This window comes from Rhinopithecus roxellana, chromosome 4 (genome assembly GCF_007565055.1).
Source record: "Rhinopithecus roxellana isolate Shanxi Qingling chromosome 4, ASM756505v1, whole genome shotgun sequence".
Lineage (NCBI taxonomy): Eukaryota > Metazoa > Chordata > Mammalia > Primates > Cercopithecidae > Rhinopithecus > Rhinopithecus roxellana.
Window position 1 is genome coordinate 45,005,673 of NC_044552.1, and position 24,396 is coordinate 45,030,068.

General features: G+C 35.6%; 1 protein-coding gene across 3 annotated transcripts in view; it reads left to right on the plus strand.

Moving 5' to 3' along the window:
- The first annotated feature begins 437 nt into the window (after nt 1–437).
- The window catches only part of KHDRBS2 (KH RNA binding domain containing, signal transduction associated 2), a 627,085-nt gene continuing 603,126 nt past the window's right edge, over nt 438–24,396 (plus strand). For all 3 annotated transcript variants that reach the window (XR_004056854.1, XM_030928982.1, XM_030928983.1), the window contains exon 1: nt 438–804. Coding sequence is in view for 2 of the 3 variants with exons in the window: in XM_030928982.1 (XP_030784842.1) it covers nt 714–804 (91 nt within the window). In the remaining variant the exon portion in view is untranslated. The remainder of the gene's footprint in view (nt 805–24,396) is intronic.

Here is a 24,396-nt window from a genome sequence, read left to right on the forward strand (position 1 = left end):
ACTGTAGTGCGTCTGAGCTGTGTGAGGGAAAGGAGACACCTGTGCCTTAGGGACGCAGGTGAAGTCCCATCTACCTTCCTGAGACTTTTGCTGGCGCTTTTCCACCCTCTCAGCGGCTCACTTCTCATCTCCATCTCCCCTGTCCACTTGGACTCAGACCTCTCTGTTTAACCTGCGCTTTTCCCGCCCTCTCTCTCCTCCGCACCTTAGCTGAAGACACAGAGAGCTCCACAGAACTGGGCATGCCTAATAGCCAGGGAAGGCTTGGGCTGCAAAAAGAAAGCGTTTGCATCTTCCGAGCTCCCCTCCCCTCTGCAGCTGCCTCCTGCCAGTCAGGCGACCCGACGTGCACCACGGCCCAATGAGGGCCCGCGGCCTTCGCCAGCGCCCCGCCTCTCCTGGCATCCCCACCAATGAGTGGTTGGCGGAGGTGGGCCGCGCCCTGTTCCCGCCTCTCCAGTTAAGGCCGATGGTGTGAGCCCGGGCTCTGCGCGAGCGAGGGACAACGGAAGGGACGGGCAGGTGTGGACGCGGGGCCACGCAGCCCGACGGCGGGAGTCGCAGGTGCTGGGTGCATGGGCCAGTGAGGACGCACGGAGATCCCCTCGCCGCGCAGAGGAGGAGCAGCGCGGGAGCCAGGCGCTGCCCCACGACCCTGCGTCCGAGCGAGCGGAACCTCGCACTTCGCCCGGGGACAGTCCAAAGTCCGCGCTATGGAAGAGGAGAAATATTTGCCTGAGCTGATGGCAGAGAAAGATAGCCTGGATCCATCTTTTGTGCATGCATCGCGCCTTTTGGCAGAAGGTAGGACTTGCCCCCACCGAGGGGCACAAACCGCCGGCTGCCTATCTCACCCTTGGCTTGATTAGGGGAGTGAAGTTGGGGAGGGACTCCTGTCGCCGCCTTCGCAGAAACTGTCCCCCTGAAGATGCTCGTCTCAGAGCTCGGGCGGACAGACCCCATTCTTGGGGCGGACAGCAGTGCTCCTTCTCCACGTCTTAATTTGGAGAAGACCAAAGCTACGGAGATCTAATGGCAGTGGCGATGTGACCTGTTAGGATCATTGATAGAGAAACCGTAAAGTGTAACGCGGTCTATAGGGACATTTTCACTTCGCTGAGAGAGGGGAAAGCAGTTTGGAAGTCAATGGTGATCAATGTAGTGTTCTAAGAGCTTTTTAGCTACAGATCAGTATTTTTATTTTTATTTCTTACTGCATTTAGGAAGTGATTTTTGATGCCCTTTAATCAAAGTCTATCGTATGGAAAGTGTTAGAATTAACCTATGCATTAAACTGTGCATGCTCTTATATGTATGTTAATGTGGTAAGTAGAGGCTAAAGTGCTTATACATTTATTTGAAGTGTGATGATTGGGTACTCTGCGAGATATTGGTCCCTGGGAACACTCTATAATTGATCAACTGTTTTACCAAGTGTGCATTTTCTTTTGTGTACCTGTAATGTTAAAGGAGATTTCATTCCCAGAGGAACATATATGTCTTGTCTTTTGCATTGCTTTGAAAGGTTAAAAAAAAAAAAAGACACGCAAACTTTATTAATCAAATTACTCCATTTATGTTATAATAATGCCATCTAAATACTCAAGACACCTATATCTGTAGTTATTTACACATGCCTTTTTAAAACAGCTGCAGTTTTTTTTTTTTTTAGATGAATGCTTCATTAATAATGAATTGCTTCATCATCAAATTGGTTACAGTGCAGTTTTGTAGCTAAGGTTGTTATGGACTTACATACAGCAAAAAACTAAAAGGGATAACTTTCTCTACCCCAGCTCCTCAGTATTAAAAGATTTTTTTGAGACTTAGTTGTACCAAGGAAGAATAAATTCTGCTCCTCAATATATAATTTAAATCGGTATTAGCTATATTTTTAATTGATGGATTGTTATTTATGTTAACAATAAAGTGTAAGGTATTTTTCTATATTTAAATGCTAAACAGGAAAAGATTTATAGTCAAAACATGGAACATGTGAAATAACTGAACTGTTTTCAGGGGAAAAGCTTGTTTTATAGCTAAGTGGGAAGGTGAAATACAATTATGCCTACTACTTTGGTTACTGAATGAAAAAAATAGAAATTAAAGTGAAAAAGTAAAGTCAATAAAAATGCACTTTTTTGCTTTCTCAAAAAAGACTACATAAAAATAATAGCAAAATAATGAGTTAATAGATGTTTAAGATTGTTTGAAATGATTTAAAAGGCAAGTCTTACCAGTCTTCAGTATCTTTAATATATTTTGAATAGTCTTCAATACATTTTCCAGAAGTTTCTTTATGTAGCTGATAATATGTCTTTAAAGTGAAAAAAAAAAAAAAAACACTTACAAATTGATCGTTCTCTCTGACCCGCTAATTAGAGTTCTATTTGAGACAAGTGGCTCAAAGATTAATTCATCAGTCATTAATATGAGTTATTGTACTTGAAGGCGGTCAAGCTAAATCAATGCATACAAGAAACTCTTAACAGAGTGCATAAGTATTTCTTTGTCTGGTAAAACAGTCAGAGAAGGCTATGCACTTGGTTCCTTAACATTTTATCTTTCCTAGGAACTTGATTTCTTGATATAATACTTAGGAACATGTTCTGATGTTCCCTGTAATTTGATTTTTTCCCAGCAGGGGGAAGCATGCCCTGCTTTTGTAAAGAATTAGAAGGAAAAGCTCCTAAATAGAGGAAAGCATCTAAGTAAGAAACAAAGAGGGTACCCAAATTTCAGAGAAATCAGCATGAGGAAAAGAGAATGGAGGTTGTGATAATCTTGGAGTACATAAAGAGTTATGCAAAAGGATGCATAAGTTTTAGATTACCTCTGTACTTGGGGCTCTTTACGTGTGCTTACTAAAGAGTGTAAGATGATTGTTCTTGGAATCTCAATGATCTTAATGTATATTTTATGGCATAGATCTTTCATTATCTTTCCAAAGGCCAATTGCCAAGATATCTATGCTTAGTTTCAGATGTCTATAGAAGAGTATCGTTGAGGTGATTTTATTTCTCATACTTGAGAGAATGCACTGATTGAAGGCAGTGGCTATAAATAAACCTGACATAGATATTCATTTGGAAAGAAGGTGCATACTGAAGTACATTTCAGTCAGTACTGTGCAGACAGTGTCAAGCCTGAATGAGTAATAAAAATGATACAGATGATTCAGTTCTTCAGAATGATTTTCCGGAAGCTAATATGTATAAAGGCAGTAATATAAACCAATGAGCTTTCCAATGATTTATTTTGCATTTTGATTGGTGATAGATGCAAATCAGTGCTCAATTGACAGTGCTGCATGTAGAATTGAAGGCTGTGGGGTTGAAAGTACTAGTTGGGTGTTTATTTGGGGTTTTCGGGGGTCCATTGTAGTTTGTTTTATTTCACTTGTTTCTGCTGTGTGTTTTCAATAGGAATGATTTCAATTGATTGTTACTCAGAAGAAATTTTGAATAATGTAGTTTGAAGTTTGTTTGTAGTATGCTTAAATAATTAAAATAATGTTCATCCTGTGATTATAATGTTGTTTAGTTATCCACTTGTTATGGTAGGTGCTTTTGAATATGATAAAACAGCAAACTCAGGACTATCCTTAAAGTTCTACTCAGCGTCTGAATTTGGTTGCCAGATGAAATTACATGAGGTTATTTATATCTATTCTGCTTCTGGGAAGTGCATTAAACTGTGAATCTAGATACCTGGATTTGAATTCCACTTTAACCTCAACTGAATCTGGGTAAGCTTTCTTTCCCTGGGCCCAGTTTCCTTGTCTCTCAAATTAAGGAGTTGGACTAAGTGATGTATACGTTTTCTTTTTGCAATTCTAATTAAGTCTCAGACTACTGATGGATACAACGAAGTGATGTTTGTATATTCGGAACAAAAAATCAATGGCTGCACATTTTCAAAACTTTTTTCATTCTTTCCTAGTTTAATGATTAATATATTTATGGCACTAAAATGTAATTTGAGGTGTATACTTTATTTTGGATATTGGGGACAGATTTATGTTCTTAAGTCTATTGAACTACTATTAATGTTTGAGGCCAAAAATATATATACATGAGAATATTGTCTGGAAATATTCTATGTCTACTGACAGACATAGATCTGTTCAGATTTATATATTCAATTACGGTGATTCCATATTCTTAGGAGCATTAGAAATTTTTGTCCAATTGAGAGCGGTTTGGGGAAGGTTTTCTAGCCTGAAATCTTTGCAAGCATTATATGATGATGTCAAACATTGCCAAATACCCCAGCAGTTCGAATGGTTTTCAAAAAACTGTAGGTGCTATTTTCAATCTTTAGTGAAAAGTTTGACCTCCCATCTAGACTTAGCCTTTATTTTTGCAGATATAAATGAGATCTTAAAATATTAAGAAAACAGAGATTAATACTTATCACAAATGCAAACTTTTGAGTTAACTACATTTTGGTTATTAATAAGAACCATTTTTTGGTTAGATAGTGTTTCTTAAATATTTTTCATAAAGCTTGATATGTTTTTAAATTAAGGAAAGTTATTAGTGTCATGTCTAAAGCAGCTTCTGGTTAAAAATAGTATTCCTGTGACTCTTTAAAGTGACTTTTCTTTTGATTAATGTAATCACCTTTTTCTCCCAATAGATTTGGGATAATCTTACTTATGTTTCTTAAATATAAGACAAACATGGACAAAAAATTAAATTCAAGTTATCTTTGATCTTCAATTAAAACAATTTATGATATAGTGGAAAATTTGTACTTTGACAAGAAAAACACTTAGGAGTGAGTATTGACACTTCTACCTACTGGGAAATATAGGATGTGTCATTTCCCCCCTCTCTGATACTCAGTTTCTTCATCTATATAACAAGAAAAGTAATACCTGCCAGGCAGAGTTCTTTTGAGATGGAAAAACAAACAAACAAACTTGTGCTTGTGATGCCTGTGATAACATAAGCAGTATTTTTAAAATTTATTTATTTTATTTTATTTTATTTTATTTTATTTTATTTTATTTATTTTCGAGACAGAGCCTTGCCCTGTCACCCAGGTTGGAGTGCAGTGGTGTGATTTTGGCTCATTGCAACCTCTGCCTCCTGGATTCAAGCAATTCTCCTGCCTCAGCCTCCTGAGTAACTGGCATTACAGGTGCATGCCACCATGCCCAGCAAATTTTTGTATTTTTAGTAGAAACGGGGTTTCACCATGTTAGCTAGGCTGGTCTCAAATTCCTGACCTTGTGATTCGCCTGCCTCGTCCTCCCAAAGTGCTAGGATTACAGGCGTGAACACCATGCCCAGCCAGTAATTTTTATATGTATAACAAATATATAAGCAGAAATTAAACAAATATAACATGATGCACCTCAATTTGAGAAAATAAGTAAAATAAACACTTCCTTACCTTAGATTACTGCTGAGTTAAATTTGAATTCATAAAGCAAATTATGAAATAAATTACCTTATGAAAAATGATTAGAGTTTTAAAAATATCATGTTTAGTAAATGATCACTTGTTAGTCTTTAACCATGAGCTTGATTAGCCCTGATCCTATTTATTTCAAGAGTAATTTCAGACCTATTCAGACTTCCCCTTAAACCCACATGTTCCTCACTCTCAGCAGGTGATTTCATCATCCTTTTTATTGGAGGAAATGGATATATCTCTTCTGCTATTCCTTAACCTCCTACCACCTAAAAACTTCCATAGCCATCGTCACTGTCTTTCATTTCCAGAAGACCAAATGTTTCTTTTCTTCAAGGTTGACTTGCCACTCATATCCTTGACCTAAATGCTCTTCATCTCTGGACTCATTCTGGAGTTAAATCCTTTATTCAATATCTCCTACTCTTTCTCCCAAACAACTCTTTCTTTATAGCAGCTGTCAACATGATTCAATCTGAATAATTTGAAGAAATAGAATACTTCTTTCACTTGCCACGAGTATTAAAAAATGATCTCTCTTGACATGTATCCTTCATTGTTTCCTTCAAACTTCTGATAATACTAGTATATACTAACTGCCTCACTTTCTTCATTTACGTTTTAAAATTTATTCAATTTGGCTTCTGTCTTCATCATTGTCCTGAAACTGATGACTCTAGTGACAGAATAATCTCATAATTGCCAAATCAAATAAAATTTTTCTGACCTGTCATCAAGTCTCTTGGCTGCACTTTCCACTATTGACCTTCTTCTGATTTCTTTCCACCTTCCTTGTCTTCTAGGCACTATACTCTGCTGGTTTTACTTCCTTCTTTGACCGTTTCTTGCCCTCATCATCCTTCATTTCCCTTCTTCCCACACCAACACACACAATGCTGTCACAGTACTTCATTTAAGGCTAAAGTCTCACCATGTCACACTTCTTAATAAGTTCCATTGCCTGCAAGGTGTAGTCCATACTCCTTGATGTTCTTATAACATGCTTACCTCTCCAGAAGCATCTCTTCAGCCTTTCTGCTTAATTTCTCTCAGGTATACCAAACTGCTTATAGTTCACTCTCTAGACTCCCTTGACATTCCCATACCTATTCACAGAAAACTAGGTATTTTCCCCTCATTCCCATAATGAATGCCTCTAGATCACTGTCCAAACTGTTATTTTAGAACGATCAGGTTGTGCCTGTCTCTATCACTAGAGAAACAGCTCCTCTTTGTCCGCTCTTGAGCAGAACTAAGTCTTTTTCATCATTATATTAGCAGCACTTTTCACAGTACCTGGTATGTGGTGGTGCCAGGGAGAGCCCAAACAGGCTTTTCTCCATCAGACTTCAGAACCCGTCTCCTGTTGGCCCCTCTGCTACCTCTTCTGCATGTGGATAATACTTGCCCTTCTTTCTGTCCTCTCCTATGTCTAAGGTGTTGCACATGCTAGGACCTCGCTTTAGAATGCCCTTTCTAGCTTCTCTCCATGATTATAATTTATCTTCATTCAATAAAACTGAGTACCGCTATTCCTTCTTCTAGGAACCCTTTCATAATGGCTTCTCATCTAATTCATTATAAATTAAGTGCACTTCTGGTTTTATTTTCAACCTATCCACCATTACTACATTGCAACATGCAATTCTGTTTTGGTTGTCTTCCCCTCTAAGCTTGAGGGCCAGACTATGACTTCTGTCTTTGAATTTTTAATGCTTGCCTTCAGCCTCATATGTAGAAGGACTCAATAAATGTTTATTAACTGAATGATGCTGACCTCATATCTTCCTTTTTCTCCTATTTTGTGTTTAGAAAGTATCTCCAGAAACAAGTTTTCAGTAATTCTGTCATTTAGAATGATAATACTAATTCAGTCATATTTTATCTTTGCATAATGCAAAACCTCAGGAGGCCACTTTGAAAGTTTCCATTTGTTTCTAAGTCAATTTTGAAAAATTATTCATTTGCAGGAGGTTGGAAAGTTAGTACAAGAAAGTCCTGCTTTACTCTGTGAGGTCTCTGAGAATCTGCTCATTTGTTTCTTTGTTGTTTGGATTGAGGCTTTGTGTGTGTGTGTTTGCTTTTAATACTTCTGAGTTGCCAGCTTTTCTAGCACTCAGTCTGGCACATACGCGGCACAAAGAAAATCTAGGAAAACCATTAAAATGTCATTCCCCGAGTCTTGTGGTACTCAGACAATTGGCCTCCTTTTCTCTACTTTCTAGAAAAGAAAGTTTTCTTATGTTTATCTGTAATGTCCCATCCCCATTCATTTATGTGTTTTAATTTATATCTTTATGAAATCTTTTGAATGAATATTAGGCCTTGTACATTAATATTAATATTTCATTAACTAGTTGTATAAGAATGAGCATTACCATGATAAATTCATCTGGATAATGGACACAGTAGTATTCTCTATATTTATCTCATTTTAAGATTCTTTTTATGGCCTGGTACCTGAGAGTGGGAACATAAGTGATCATTATTCTTAGTTTCTCTGTATGTACACAGTCTGTAGTGAAGCTGTTTGTTCCCACAGCAGCTGTAGAAGGGGAGGAAGTGAGGTTTGGAGGTAATTCTTAGAAACCCTTGGAAATAACTGTAATATCATTGGCTTTCCTTATGCACTTATTTGAACACCGAATTTGATCCTTCTTCTTGGTTTGGCTATATTATAAGAAATATATCTTCATTGGAATTATATTCTGACACCAGTTTGATTTTTTTTAAAGCTATAAACTGTGTAATATTTAATATATTCCATAGATCAAAATTTGGTACTATTCCCTATAAAATGCTGAATTCCAATAAAATAAACATAATTTGGAAAAATTTTTAGAGGTAGAATACCCACTAATTGCTGATATTCTACATTAATGTTAGCAAATATCCATATTATATGACTTCCTCATTTTCTCAAGTGCAGAGTTCTGTAATGAGTGCATCTTTTATTTGCCAAATACTTGCAAGGTCATGGCCAAGCATCCTCTTGCTCAATTGTTTTAATTTTTGGGGGGGAAAGAAGTCATTTTTAGCGCATCCTTCATTTGACTCATGAACAGTAATTCCAAAAAGATTTTGCAGTATAGAGAGATAATAAACAATCATAAAAGCATTAGGCTATTTACTTTATATTTTAGCTATAGTTTGGAAGATTAATTCCATCAGACTAGTACTCTACTTCATTTGACCACACAATCACACATCCCCTTAAATGTGTGTTGGTAAAAACTGCACACGATATGTGCTATTAGTAATGAAATATCAAATGTTTAATTTATGGGGTTTACAATCTATAGGGGATTCAACTGTATACATATAGACATCTATATATATGTGTGTATATATATGTATACATATACATATATGTATATATACACACACATACACACACATGATATAAATAAATATATGGAAGGTCCAATAGGTTTTATATAAATTTTAGAGACAACTGATATAGGAATTCAGAGAAAGTCATAACCTCGGTTGTTTATGGTAATGAGAGATTTATCATTATTACCATTATTATCTCAACGTTTATTGTGAGTTTACTCTTTGCCGGACACTGTACTAGATGATTTGCATGCATTACCACAAGTAATCTACCCACCAGTCTTATTGTGTAGTTATTAGCGTTAGTTTTACAAATTACAAAAATTAAGGCTTAGAGAAATTAATTTATATCAAGTCTTACAGCAAAGAAATTGTACCTGTAACCATTACACCATATTTTTTCCTATGATAGAGATTCAATGTTAGGCTTTGGAAGAAGGCCAGATGCTAGTATGCAAATTTTATCTAGAAGATCAATGTTGTTGTTGCCATTAACTTCTAAAATATGTTTCTGAGTGCAAATATTGGATGAATTATTATATGATATCATAAAATATAAGTATAGCTTATAAAAGTCAAATTTATAAATGGGGGGATTTACCTTATTATAGAATTGAATTAAGGATCATCAAGACAGCCTACATTTCTGAATGACTTATATTGACTACTTCGTAGAGAGTTTAGTGATGTGGTAGCAGAGCAGAGGGAACATTTCAGACTTCTTTTGACCCAAAAAGTGATGGATAATTTTGTGTGGTTTGCTGAGGCATTTTTCCCCATATTTTTTAGACAACTGCTTATATTTGCTGAATTCTTCTAGAAACAAAAGAACAACTGTAGGTCCTCTCTTGTGTCCTGAGGCGGTCACGGTTTGATTTAACATTTAGAAGTGAGCAAATTTTACATTTGATCAGAAGCAGAAAACAATATGGCTTGATTTAAATGTTATCTGCATGTTTTGAGGTATTAGAATTTAATAACTTTGAAAGAGATTGACTGGTGTTATTGTACTGTTATCAGAAATGGCACGATCAATGTCTGTTTCCTTTAAAACATTAAAGATTAGATTTTACTCTTCTTATAGAAAACCAGAATAAGTGTGTTTTCTGTTAAGCATATTTTTAGCAGTTTCATAGCATTGTATGCAAGATAATGATAAGCCCTGACTGCAACTTAGGAGAGGGAGCTTCTGTGATAGAAACAAAATAAAGAGCCTGAATGAGAAGAAATTTGTTGAATTTTGAGGAGAAGAAAGGGGTGACTCAAGTAATGACTGCTTTACACAGTGGCTTAGGTCTTTATTTTTTATTTTTATTGTGTTATACTTTAAGTTCTAGGGTATATGTGCACAACGTGCAGGTTTGTTACATATGTATACATGTGCCATGTTGGTGTGCTGCACCCATTAACTCGTCATTTACATTAGATATATCTCCTAATACTGTCCCTCCCCCTTCTCCCCACCCCACTACAGGCCCCGGTGTGTGATGTTCCCCTTCCTGTGTCCAAGTGTTCTCATCATTCAATTCCCACCTATGAGTGAGAACTTGCGGTGTTTGGTTTTTTGTCCTTATGATAGTTTGCTGAGAATAATGGTTTCCAGCTTCATCCATGTCCCTACAAAGGACATGAACTCATCCTTTTTATGGCTGCATAGTATTCCATGGTGTATATGTGCCACATTTTCTTAATCCAGTCTAACATTGATGAACATTTGGGTTGGTTCCAAGTCTTTACTATTGTGAATAGTGCTGCAATAAACATACGTGTGCATGTGTCTTTATAGCAGCATGACTTATAATCCTTTGGGTATATACCCAGTTATGGGATGGCTGGGTCAAATGGTGTTTCTAGTTCTAGATCCTTGAAGAATCATCACATTGTCTTCCACGGTGGTTGAACTAGTTTACGGTCCCACCAACAATGTAAAAGTGTTCCTATTTCTCCACATCCTCTCCAACAACTGTTGTTTCCTGATTATTTAATGATTGCCATTCTAACTGGTGTGAGATGGTATCTCATTGTGGTTTTGATTTGCATTTCTCTGATGGCGAGTGATGATGAGCATTTTTTCATGTGTCTGTTGGCTGTATGAATGTCTTCTTTTGAGAAGTGTCTGTTCACATCCTTTGCCCACTTTTTGATGGGGTTGTTTGTTTTTTTCTTGTAAATTTGTTTGAGTTCTTTGTAGATTCTGGGTATTAGCCCTTTGTCAGATGAGTAGATTGCAAAAAGTTTTTCCCATACTGTAGGTTGCCTGTTCACTCTGATGATAGTTTCTTTTGCTGTGCAGAAGCTCTTCAGTTTAATTAGATCCCATTTGTCAATTTTGGCTTCTGTTACTGTTGCTTTTGGTGTTTTAGACATGAAGTCCTTGCCCATGCCTATGACCTGAATGGTATTGCCTAGGTTTTTTTTCTAGGGTTTTTATGGTTTTAGGTCTAATATTTAACTCTTTAATCCATCTTGAATTAATTTTTGTAAAAGGTGTAAGGAAGGGATCCAGTTTCAGCTTTCTACATATGGTTAGCCACTTTTGCCAGCACCATTTATTAAATAGGGAATCCTTTCCCCATTTCTTGTTTTTGTCAGGTTTTTCAAAGATCAGATGGTTGTAGATGTGTGGTATTACTTCTGAGGGCTCTGTTCTGTTCCATTGGTCTATATCTCTGTTTCGGTGCCAGTACCATGCTGTTTTGGTTAGGGTAGCCTTGTAGTAGCCTTGTGGTTTGAAGTCAGGTAGCGTGATGCCTCTAGCTTTGTTCTTTTGACTTAGGATTGTCTTGGCAATGTGTGCTCTTTTTTGGTTCCATATGAACTTTAAAGTAGTTTTTTCAAATTCTTTGAAGAAAGTTGTTGGTAGCTTGATGGGGATGGCATTGAGTCTATAAATTACCTTGGGCAGTATGGCCATTTTCACAATATTGATTCTTCCTATCCATGAGCATGGTATGTTCTTCCATTTGTTTGTGTCCTCTTTTATTTCACTGAGCAGTGGTTTGTAGTTCTCCTTGAAGAGCTCCTTCACATCCCTTGTAAGTTGGATTCCTAGGTATTTTATTCTGTTTGAAGCAATTGTGAATGGGATTTCAGTCATGATTTGGCTCTGTATAAGAATGCTTGTGATTTTTGCACATTGATTTTGTATCCTGAGACTTTGCTGAAGTCGCTTATCAGCTTCAGGAGATTTTGGGCTAAGACGATGTGGTATTCTAAATATACAATCATGTCATCTGCAAACAGGGACAATTTGACTTCCTCTTTTCCTAATTGAATACCCTTCATTTCTTTCTGATTATTTCTTATTTCTGTCTGATTACCCAGCCAGAACTTCCAACACTATGTTGAATAGGAATGGTGAGAGAGGGCATCCCTGTCTTGTGCCAATTTTCAAAGGGAATGCTTCCACTTTTTGCCCATTCAGTATGATATTGGTTGTGGGTCTGTCATAAATAGCTCTTCCTATTCTTTATATTCCGAGAGACAGGTAATATTGTCCCTATTTTATAGGAAAAGATAAAAAGGAAGATTACAAGGTAGCACAATCAATTTGGATTTTTTAAACCCCAGTAAATCAGAGGTTAGGCAAATGTCCAATAAAAGTGCGAAAGAGTGTCAAAAAACAGCCATTATACATTGAAATGTAAATTGTATTAAAGAACATAACTCGTTCAAGGGAATAGCAAAATGTTGCTTTGATAAACTTTTAGAAAAATGAACTAACTAGGTTACTGTAGAACTTGTTTCCTTTAAAATAATTTTCTCTGGGAAATTTGAGGAATTTTTTTTCTGGAACTTGATTTACATCCACCAGTACATTCATTTTATAAAATAATACTATAAAATGCAAACAATAGATGAATGACTAAATAATAGAATACACTTACCATGATGTTTACTCCTGTAAATTATAAATGGAAAGGCTTTAGTAAGTGTAAAATTGGATTAAGAATCATCTATGTCTCCACACAGTGTACCTTTTTTTTTTCTGGCAAATGTAGAAGCTGCTTTTTTATCCATCCAAGACCTTGTGGAAAATGGAGCCTTTAAGGAATTGTGTAAAGATGAAAGAACATTTGGTATGCCGAGGCAGATGGCATTTTATTATATGATATTACTTTGGAATGGACTTCAGTATGATAGATGGTCATGCATTAAGCTAGTCTTCTAAAATTACTGAAAGATTGGGTATTATGTCATCGCCACATAGGGAAAATCTGTTAGAATAAAACATTATGATAATTAAAAGCAGTTTAATGAAGTCAGATGAAGTAATAAGTATTTAGAATGAGTTTCAATAAACCAAATGGTTTCCCTTTGAGTAAAATGAGTGTTTTATATATATATATATATATATATATTTAATATATATATATATTTAATATATATATACACTTAATATATATATAATATATTCTAAACAAGTAAGGGATTTAAGGGAATATATATGTGTGTGTGTATGTGTGTGTATATATATATTTGATGAGTGATATATGTATATATTGTGTGTGTTAAGCATACATTAGATATTGGGAATCAAAGAGAAGCGATGCAGACTTGACCCAATTGGTTCTTATTGTTTGTGTTTCTCTTTACTAACAGAGACTTACATTTAGTTTGAGGAGGGGGCAGGAGTTACATAACATCTACACAATACAATGATAAGAGAAGTAGATGATGCTTTAGGAGTTTGGGGCAGGACACCTAAACAAGTGTACGGAGATGAAAGGCTTCCATAGGAAGGGGCATATTAGTTGAGATGCTACAAATAAGTAGAATATGACCAGAATTCAGTGATGAAGCAGCTATAAATTGGAGAGAATTATACATACATATAGTAAACAACATCTTTAAAATCTGACAAGAAAGAGAATATTTATTCAAATAGGTAGAAGTTAAGCATCGTTGGAGACATAGTAAAGGGAAAAGAATCAAGAAGAGTGTGTGTGTCCAGAGAGTGGCAGAGGCTTATCACACATACCTTGTAAAATATGTTAAGAATTTTGGACTTTATGCTACAAGTAATGGTAAATCATTGAAAGGTATTAAAAAAGGGCAAGTGTGATGGAGTTTTATTTAAAGTATAATGTAGCTGCATTGCTGGAGACTGGATTGGATAGGTACAAGACATGGGCAGGACATCAGCTAGCTAGAGCAACAGTTCAGTAGACAGATCTAGGGAGACCGAAGAGGGCAGATCACGAGTTCTGCCCAGGAGTTCAAGACCAGCCTGACCAATATGGTGAAACCCCATCTCTACTAAAAATACAAAAATTAGCCAGGTGTGGTGGTGCATGCCTGTATTCCCAGCCACTCAGAAGACTGAGGCAGGAGAATCAATTGAACCCAGGAGACGGAGGTTATAGCAAGCTGAGTTTGTGCCACTGCACTCCAGCCTGGGTGACAGAGGCTCCATCTCAAAAAAAAAAAAAAAAAAAAAAAAAAAAAAAAAAAAAAAAAAAAAAAAAAAATGCAAGTAAAATGTAAAGTGTTGGTTTGGATAGAGGGGCTGAAAAATAAAGGGTGGTCAAGTTGGCCATCTGGGTTGCTCGTTGGTAATTAGTTAATGACGGTGTCAGTTACTGAGATATTTATTAAAAGAAGGTTAGTGCTGCATTCAGTTGGATATACACTGAAGGGATGCAAGTGGAGAGCTGGGTCTGGAGAAAGATGGTGCTACAGGTAATGGTTTAAGTTTTACTAGCATCTAGGTGATAATTGACCTTTGGAGTAGAAGAGATCACCCTGAGAGAGCATATAAAGTACAATAGAAAGGAGACTTAGGATAAAATTCTGAGGAATATCAGTATTTAAGGGAAAGATAGAAAACTCATCTACAAAGTTGACTCAAAGGACTTTACTAAAATGTAGGTCGGAAAGACCAAGTAAGTTCAGTATCGGATAAATAGGGTATTTGAAGAATGAAGGATTTGTTCAGTATTTTCAAATGTTGCAGTAGATCAAGTACGACAAGGATTAAGAGCCTTTAATGGATTTGGCAACAAAGAACAGACTGAGAGAAGGGTTGGAGAAAACCCCTTATTTCTGCAAGTTGACGAATGAATAGAAAGTGAGGCTATGAGAGAAGGTAGGAGAACTCGCCCAAGAACGTTGACTTCATAGGGGAGGAGAGCTAGGAGTAATATGTTGAACTGTATGAAATTGATAATATTTCATCATTTTGACCTGAAAAAATAGCAATTTTGTGTGATTTAATTTATAAAAGGGGACAGTAGAATGACAGAGTCATTTGAGGGTAGTGGCTGACATGCTGAAGCTAGACTCCCTAAGTCCCTTATTTCTTCCTAGAATTAAAGGCCCATGTTATTCTGAGTGAGGTACTTTAACTTCTATATCCCCTTTTTTCCTCATGTGCAAATTGGGTACACTCTTAGTTCTAAACTGAAAAGATAATGACGGCTGCCTATTGTTTCTTTTGCTCACTGTAAACTACAACAGAACTCCTGTAGTCTCCTATTCTCTGTATCTCTGTTCTTCATCCTATCTGCTTCCACCTTTCTAACTTGCTCAGTGTAATGTGGAACATCCTTTTTATAAAACTACATATGATATTATAAAATTGTGAAATGAATTCTGACTCCTTTTATAAGACTGTTCTTGGAATCCTGAATCTTTTCCTCTCTGAAATCCATTGTAGGCATTTGCTTTTTCCTTTGGCAATTCTTACTGACATCTGGCATATGTGATTTTACTGACCACTCACTGCCAACATCATGATACTTTTTTCCTTTGTATTTGTCCTCCTGTACTCAATACAGAAATTTACTGCCTCCATTGTGGTCAGTGAAGCTATCATCCATGGTGAGCATGAGATGGAATGCCTCAGTGGGCATGCTGCTGGTTCCTCACTGCTTCTTGTAATGTGAGCAGTTCTCTTATTGACTGAGGATATAATATGAAAAGATAAATGTATTATCTTTCAATGCAGCCTGCTACATAGGTCTGTTTCAGTATTGAAGGAAATCACGACTGTGTTGGACCTAAGAAAAAGAATGTGCTTGTGTATCATTTCAAATACAGTCGTTTGTTGCTCAGTGCCAAAGATCTATTCTGAGAAATGTGTCATTAGGCGATTTCATCATTGTGTGAACATCAGAAAGTATACTCACACAAACCTAAATGGAATAGCTACCACACACCCAGTCTGTATGGTACAGCTATTGTTCCTAGGCTACAAAGCTGTATAGCATGTTACTGTATTGATTACTGCAGGCAATTGTAACACAATGGTATTTGTATACCTAAACATAGAAAAAGTATAGTAAGTATCCAGTATAAAATATAAATAGTGATATACCTATATAGGGCATTTACCATGAATGGAGCTTGCAGGACTGGAAGTTGCTCTGGGTGAGTTAGTCAGTAGTGATAAGTGAAGGTGAAGGTCAAGGACATTACCGTACAATACTGTAGACTTTATAAACACTATAAGTTAGGATGCACTCAATTTATTTTTTTAATTATTTCTTCAATAATAAATTAATGGCCATCTATAACTTTTACTTTATAAGCTTTTTAATTTTTAAAAACTTTTTGACTTTTTGTAGTTAGCTATACAAATATCTTTATATCCATATTCTGTAAGCTTTTTTGATTTTTAAATTTATTTTTTTTTTACTCTTCAAATTTTCTTGTTAAGTAATACCCAACTACACACATTCGCCTAGGACTATACAAGGTTAGGATCATCAATTTCACCGTCACCCCACATCTTGTCCTACTGGGAGGTCTTCAGGGGCAATAACACATAGGGAACTGTCATCATCTATGATAATCATATCTCCTTCTGGAATATCTCCTGATGGACCTGCCTGAGCTTGTTTAACAGGTAACTTTTAAAATATGTAAGTTGAGGAGCATATTCGAAAATAACAGTAAAAAGTATTGTATAATACATACATAAAATAGTAACACATTTATTATTATCAAGTATTATGAACTCTACATGATTGTGTGTGCTATACTTTTATACTACTGGCAGCACAGTAAGTTTGCTAACACTGACATCACCACAAACTCATGAGTAATCTATTGTGCTAGATACTAGGATGGCTAAACCTCAGGAGTTTTTCAGCTCCATTATAATCCTGTGGGACCACCATGATGTTATATGTGGTTTATTGTTGATTGAAACAACATTATGTGGCATACGACTATATATACACACACATACATATTTATTGATACATACACATACACGTGTATATATGTGTGTATACTATATATATATATTTAAGGTTAAACATAACTTTATGAAACATTTATTATAGTTTGTGTGTATATATGGAATTTGTGGATTTACCAGGTCATTATATAAAATGCATTTCTTACTGTGGAATATGGTGAAAATGCTGAAAGCTACTGTTATAGTAAAAAAAAAAAAAAGGTAGGTAAAGTCAAAATATTACCATTTGAGTGCCAGATCTGCTAACCTGGTACCTTTGTGACAGTGGGCCAATTTCTAAATCTCATTGAGCCTTTCTTTCCTCATCTATGACATAGGTTCTTACCAACGATCTCATAGGTCATCCAGTCATCTCATGAATCCTATGAAAGTGTATATGCAGTATTCATCTGATAGCAGAAATTAATAAAGATTTATTTTCGTTATCTATTTTCCTTTGGTTTTCTTTCTTTAAAAACATTGAGGTAAAATATATAAACAGTGAAATTCAGATTTTAGGTATAAAACTTAATGAGTTTTGGTAATTGTATAGTCTTCTGTGAACAATGCCCGTATCAAAGTAGAGAACATTTCTGTCAGCCTAGAGACTTCGCTTGTGACCCCTTTCCATAACCTGCTGTGTCAGTCTTTTTTGTATTGCTATAAAGGAATACTCGAGGCTGGGTCATTTATAAGGAAAATAGGTTTATTTGGCTTACAGTTCTGCAGGCTGCACAGGAAGCATAATACAAGTATCTGCTTCTGGCGAGGTCCTCAGGGAAGCTTCAAATTATGGCAGAAATGGAAGAGGAGCTGATGTGTCACATGGAGAGAGAGAGAGAGAGAAGGATGGGGTTCCACACCTTTTAAACAACCAGCTCTTGTGTGAACTAATAGAGTGAGAACTTATCTTTACTGTAGGGAAGGCACCAAGCCATTAATGAGGGATCCACTCCCATGGATCCAAACACCTCCCAACAGGCTCCAACTCCAACACTGTGGATCACATTTTAACATAAGATTTGGAGGGGACAAATATTCAAACTATGTCCCCTCCATTTCCTTTAGGAACCACCTATTCTGATTTCTGTTATTAGAGAAAGCTTTGTTCTTCAACTTCATATGAGTGGAAAAATGTAGTATATACTCTTCCTTTTTCTTAGGTTCAGTATATCTTTGACAGTCATCCATGTTGTTGCATGTATTAATAGTTTATTTCTTTTGTGGCTGAGAAGTAGAAGTACACCATTATACAAGTATGTCCCATTTTGTTTATTCAATATCTTGAATGTACATATGGGCTCCTTTCAGTGTTAGCTGATTATAGATAAGCGGTTATAAAAGTTCATGTACAGGATTTTTATAGACATGCATTCTTTGCATGGAGTGTAATTTCTGGGTCTTAGAGCACATATAATGCTTAACCTTTTATTATAATATATGGAATTGCAAACAGTTTTCTAGAATGCTTATACAGTCTCACTCTCTTACCAGTGATGTATGAAAATTCTGGCTGTGGCATTTCCTTGCCAACATTTGAAGTTCTCAGTCTTTTCAACAATAGCCACTTCAGTGGTTTGCAGTGATAACTTACTGTGGTTTTGATTTGCATCTCCTTGAATATTAACATTGATGATCATGCTTTCATGTGCTTTTTTGGAGTCCATTATATGGATTCTTATTTGAAATGAGTGCCTAGAATGCTGAGACAAATTTTTAATTGGGTTGTGGGTCTTTTATTCTTGTAGCAGTTATTTGTGTTCTGGGTTTGCATCGTTTGTTACAAATATGTTTTGTGAATATTTCCCCCTAATATGTGGCTCAGCTTTTAATATTCTCATCTTTCAAAGAGAATAAGTTATTAATTTTGCTGAAGTCAATGTATAATTTTTTCATACTTGGTCCTGTATGTGTCCTCTCTAAGAAATCTTTGCCTATATCAAGATCACAGAGTTATTCTCAATATTTTCTTCTAGAAGCTTTATGGTTTTAGCTTTTAAGTATAGGTTTATGTCTCATCTAGAAATAGTTTTTGTATGTTGTGTCAAGATAGTCAAAGTATTTTTTAATTGGAATATCCAGTTGTTCCAGAATCATTTGCTGAAAAAATTTTTCTCTGCCCAATGCTGTGTTTAAAGTGTTCAAAAATACCGTGTAAATACAATGAAGGTTTGTGTTTAAATATATAAAATATGGCAAAATACATTTTATAGTGTTTTATGAATATATGAATTGTCTTTCAATATTGACCCTCTGCATGACTGTTTTAATTCTGAAGGAGACAGTGACTCTGTTGAGATTATTAACCATGATATTTGTTTATACTGTACTTTTAATTTATACATAGCTATGGAATCATATCTAGTAAATCCTAAGCACTGCACTGTCCTGAGTGGCGAAGTAGGCTCTGGTGTGAAAAAAAAAAAAATAGAGGAAATATTTTTTCTTGTATTAACACATTAAACATTTCCATTAAAAAGGACCATGTAAGCTTAGACAATATGTTACATGGTTTTTATATTTTTTCAAGAAAACAGTATATTTTACACAAACAGAATTGGCATCCCCACGCTTGGTAGAGTAGATGTACTTGTAGACTAACAACTAAGACCTACATCTGCATCCACAATGATAGCTCATCTTTGTATCTTCATCTTCAGGGGCATGTTAGCTGCCAGCATTGCTGTCACCCTGAAATGTGACATAAATTTCTTGAAATTGCTCAACAGCGTGACTGGTGACTTTATGCTTATCCCTCAAGTACTAAACCACTATCATTTAGTAAACATGTATGTACTCATCATGTCAACACTAATAACCAAAAAGAAGATTTAACAATGATCTAGACTGACAGAATATATCAGTGCTGGCATTTGGTGAGGTAATTCTCAAAGAAGTATGTTTTTATGGGCATGAAAGCTACTACCCCCAAAAGCAAATGAACCTGTATAATGAGGTTTAAGATAGTGTTGCCGTGGAAACTTTTTGTTTGTATTTAGGACAGGAAGAGAAATGAATTTACATGCTATCAAGCGATATAAAATTATAAAATACTGAAATGTGTTCCCATAGGATTAATACCCCCTATAGAAAGTTATGAGAAAAGAAAAATACTTTGTTTTCTTCAAAAGCTATGTATTGATACTTTCTTGAAAATGGAACTTTTGCTTAGATAACATATAAATATCTATTTCATCTTATGTTTTTGCAATTTCATAGTATTGAACAATAATTTCATAACTGATTATTAAAGCAAAACAATTTTGAAGTTTAATCACAAAATATTTTGTGTATGAATGTATGATTTGATGTTAAGTAGTAGTTGATAGATTTGAATCCCTGAAAGCATCTTTTTATACATTTATCAAACTGTTACAATACTAGTCAGTTTAAGATCCACATGGGGGGAATAGGAGAGAATAAAATCTCTGTTGCACTTCAACATTTATCATTAGTCTGTAGCTCATTTTGACTACCCCCAATTACAAACAAAAAATAAATACAATTTGCTTATGTGCTCCACTTTCTATTCCCTAGTAACTGTTATTATTATATAATTGATATTTTATGAGATTTTTAAGGAGATTGTCCAAGTTTGTTTTGACCCATTTTAGAACCCCTGTCTCCTTCTCTGAGCATTTTATTATGGACCCTTGTTCACCTGACTGCAGCCAAAAGGCTCAGAGCAGCTAAAAGACTCTTTCTGTTGGGAGCTTGGCATTAAAACTGAGAGGAAGCAAAGCAGTTTGGGCTGATTCCTAATATAGAGGACATGTAAACTTTGGAGCTGGGGGTCTAATCTTCAGACAGAACAAAACAGTCAGGTAGAGATGAAGGAGAATTTCCTTGGTTTCCTGTGGGCTTCCAAGAAAGTCTTTCAAGGGGCCCCGCTGACCTTGGTCTCTTGAGAAACTCTGGAATTTTTCCAAGATATGTCCTTTTCTGATTATTGTTTAAGATGGCTTCAATTGGTTTATGTTATTTGAAACCAAAAGGGTTACAAAGGAGAACAGGTCTGGTTGTAAGATAATAGCAATCTTTTATAATGTTTCAGTTTGGGATCCCCCAGAAGCAGATGTGGAAATTAGGACTTGATTGTAGAAATTTACTTTTGCTACTACTAATTCCCAGCACTGAAACTAGCTAAAATGCCAAAGGAGCCTTATTAATTTCTAAAGAAAAAATATTTTTATTTGAATGTGTGTGAGTCTAATTGTAATTATGTGTAAATTAAGAACATCTATATATGTATTATACATCAATATTTAAAATTTTTCCTTTTCAAACTCTACTAATTCTCAGAGATAAAAATAAGGAGAAAGAATACAGTTGTTCTCTGTTGACATCTTTATTTTTGCTTTCATTTTAGGGTAAATATGTATCTCAGATTTGCCCTTCATTCATTTTGGCTGAAGTTAGGCCCAAACTTATTTAGTAAGAGGTGCACTGTGTCTTACGAATTCTCCCAGAAATAGTAGACTTTGAGACACATCATTTGAAATGCAGGTAATTTATTTTTGAGGTGATCTCAGGAAATGAGGAAACTAGACCTGCAAAAAAGGCGCCCACATATGATTTGTTTTCAAGCGAGTTACTACTATTGGCAACTGGTGCTTAATCACACAGGAAATTTTAGAAGGTAAGCATACACACGTGGAGAAGTGAGGGAGCTAATATATTTTCCTGAATTCTATCAGCCATAGATTGAGAGCAGCTCCTAGGAGGCATTAATTTGCTGATATTTCATGCTTGTCATGTAGGGGCAAATAAGCAGGCTCTGCCAGCCAGAGCCAGCCCTCAAGCAAGAAATATATAGGCCCTAGTTCGTAGAAGGTGGAGAGATATGCACTGAAGCCAAAAGGACGAGGGAAGGTGGTCAATGCAGACACTGCAATGCATAGGATGCTATAATGTAAGATTATTTTTAATCCCTTTTGGCTGTGCAATACAAATAAAACCTGCCAGAGTCCTTCTTGAGTTGAAAGTTAGTCACCTAAGTGAGGAGGAAGATGGCTTGTCAGCCCTATCTCCTCCTACCCCCCACCTCCAAATCAAGAAATGAATAAACATGAACTAGGCTTGGAAAATACCACCCCTGAAATGTTTCTGTATGAATGAACTTTGGAATAATGCTGCTCTTTGAGCTGAGTTAAAATATTGTAGCTGCCTGATAACAGCCTGCCACATTACAAATCACCACTTGCAAGGTTATACAAGGTGCTTTCAGAAAAAGCTAAATGAGTTATTTCAAATAGTATGTTTGTATTCAAAAGGGAAATAGCTGGTAGTTTGGGTGTGACAATCTTTTCCTTTGGTTTCAAAAGGCCCATTGCCATGTTCTGCCTTTCCATTTGCTGCTGGGAACTAAAAGCCTGCAATGAACAGGTGAATATAAGATACTCCTAATTGAGAAAGAAAATAAGAAAAGAATTTTTGTGAAATAGTCACAAGGTCTCTCATTTTACTATTGTAATATTTATAGGCTTTGGGGTTGGTTAAACTAAATGTAATTGAAAATATAACACTTAGCTGATTCATTTTCTTAATCCTTCCTCAACTTTAATTTTTTAAAATGTTCCCTTTTTAAATTCATCCTTATGTGTTAAATCTGGAGGAGTTCACTTAATTTCACTGCTAATGATATGCCTCAAATACACACATACACACACACACACTCCTCTCACTGTCATCCTGTTATTTCTGCCTATCAAAGTGGATGCTAATTAATTAGCAAATTTGGTTTGTAATTGAAAGGAAATAGCTGCTCTTTTAGCAAGGGTGGTATGCAGGAGACAGTCTTTTCAGTGGTCTATGTTATCCTTTCCCTTTATCATTAAATCACTTATTATATGAACAAGATCACATAAGCTCATTTTCTAGATAAATATTTTAGTGTATATTGCAACACCAGTACTTGGAGGGTCCCCATTTCATCCTTTAGTTAAGTTTTAAGTAAAACTTTAAGCTTAATAGTTCTCTGATAGTTTGTGAACCCAACTTTACATAATCATTCTAACAAAAATGCAAATTTCCTATGATTATTGCTCTAGATCTATTTGTGTTTTGGAACTTATCTTCATATTAGATAGTTGAAATTATTCATCTTATGAGTTTCAGTGGGTAGGGGCAGGGATGTGAAACAGAATACTAGCTATTCAATTGTTAGTCACTGTGAAGTTGTATTTGTGGGACTCCTAAGAAGACAGCAGGACTTTTAATGCCACTTACTTTTTGAGCTTCATGTCGGCTTTTTGATTCAATGACTGTAATAAGGAATAGGAAAAAGGCCTAATATTAGATGATAAATATATATTATATATATATTATTCAAAATATGTATTTCAAAAAACCGAAAGGCAGTCGTAATGATGTGGTAGTAAATCCCTACTCTGTGTATCTCAATAAGTGTAAAATTAGTCAATTATTGCATGTCACAAAAAGAATAAGATCATTTGAAACTGTTAATGGTCTTTTGTGAGTTCTTGCAAGCAGAGAGGCCTGTTGGGATAAGAAAGGATAAAGGCTATAATAAAGGAAAAGAAAATAGCCAACCCATGCTCTTTTGTAGATTCAAAAAGTCACCAAGTTGAATTTGAAAATCACAATGGGAAGAAACAAACTGGCTTTCTGTTTAAACTGGAATATAACTGCTGTATTAGAGTACATAGAATAAAAGAAAGGTTTTGGATATATTCATTTCAGTCTTAGAGTTTCTGATTAAAGGAATGAGTAGTAAGCATTTTTGGTTTGACATGTCACAACAAAGAGAGCCCTTTGGCAGATCCCTGAAACGCTGATAATTTTTGTTTTTGAAAGTAGCATTGGGAACATAAAGAAAACAGAGTAAAGTGATCAGTTAGTATTTTTTCAAAAAATGATGTGACTCAATCATTTCCTATGTTCGCTGACTTTGGGACATAACTTTAGGTGCTTATAAAGAATATATATTACTTGCATCTTTTTTCTGTGTATTTGACTGTATACCCAATTTACTTGTCAGATAAAGGCAGGTTGACGTCAAATGAGAAATAATATCTGGTTGATGTTTTCAGATTGCATTTTGTGCAAAACTGTGTACCTGACTCTGCATTTTGAAAATCAAAGCTTCCCCTGGAGCTTTTATTTGGTAACAGTAAGGACAATGATGTCCTATGACTTTCATCCTGGAGGTTAAAATGATATCCCTGAAATTAAAGCATTTTCTGATTTGCAGAAAATGTGCACATTCATTTAGGTGCAATAATTAATTGTAAATGTTACTCTATGGCAAGGATGTAAAACCAATGTGTCAAGACCATTTCACCTCAAGGCTTCATGCACATTTTTATAAATTATTGAATATTAAGTAGTAATTAAGAGAATTTAGTAAATAGATATAGTATTTAAAGTAACTTCATTTTATAAGAAACACAGAGCATTCATTATGTTATGTACACTTGTGAAGAGATTCT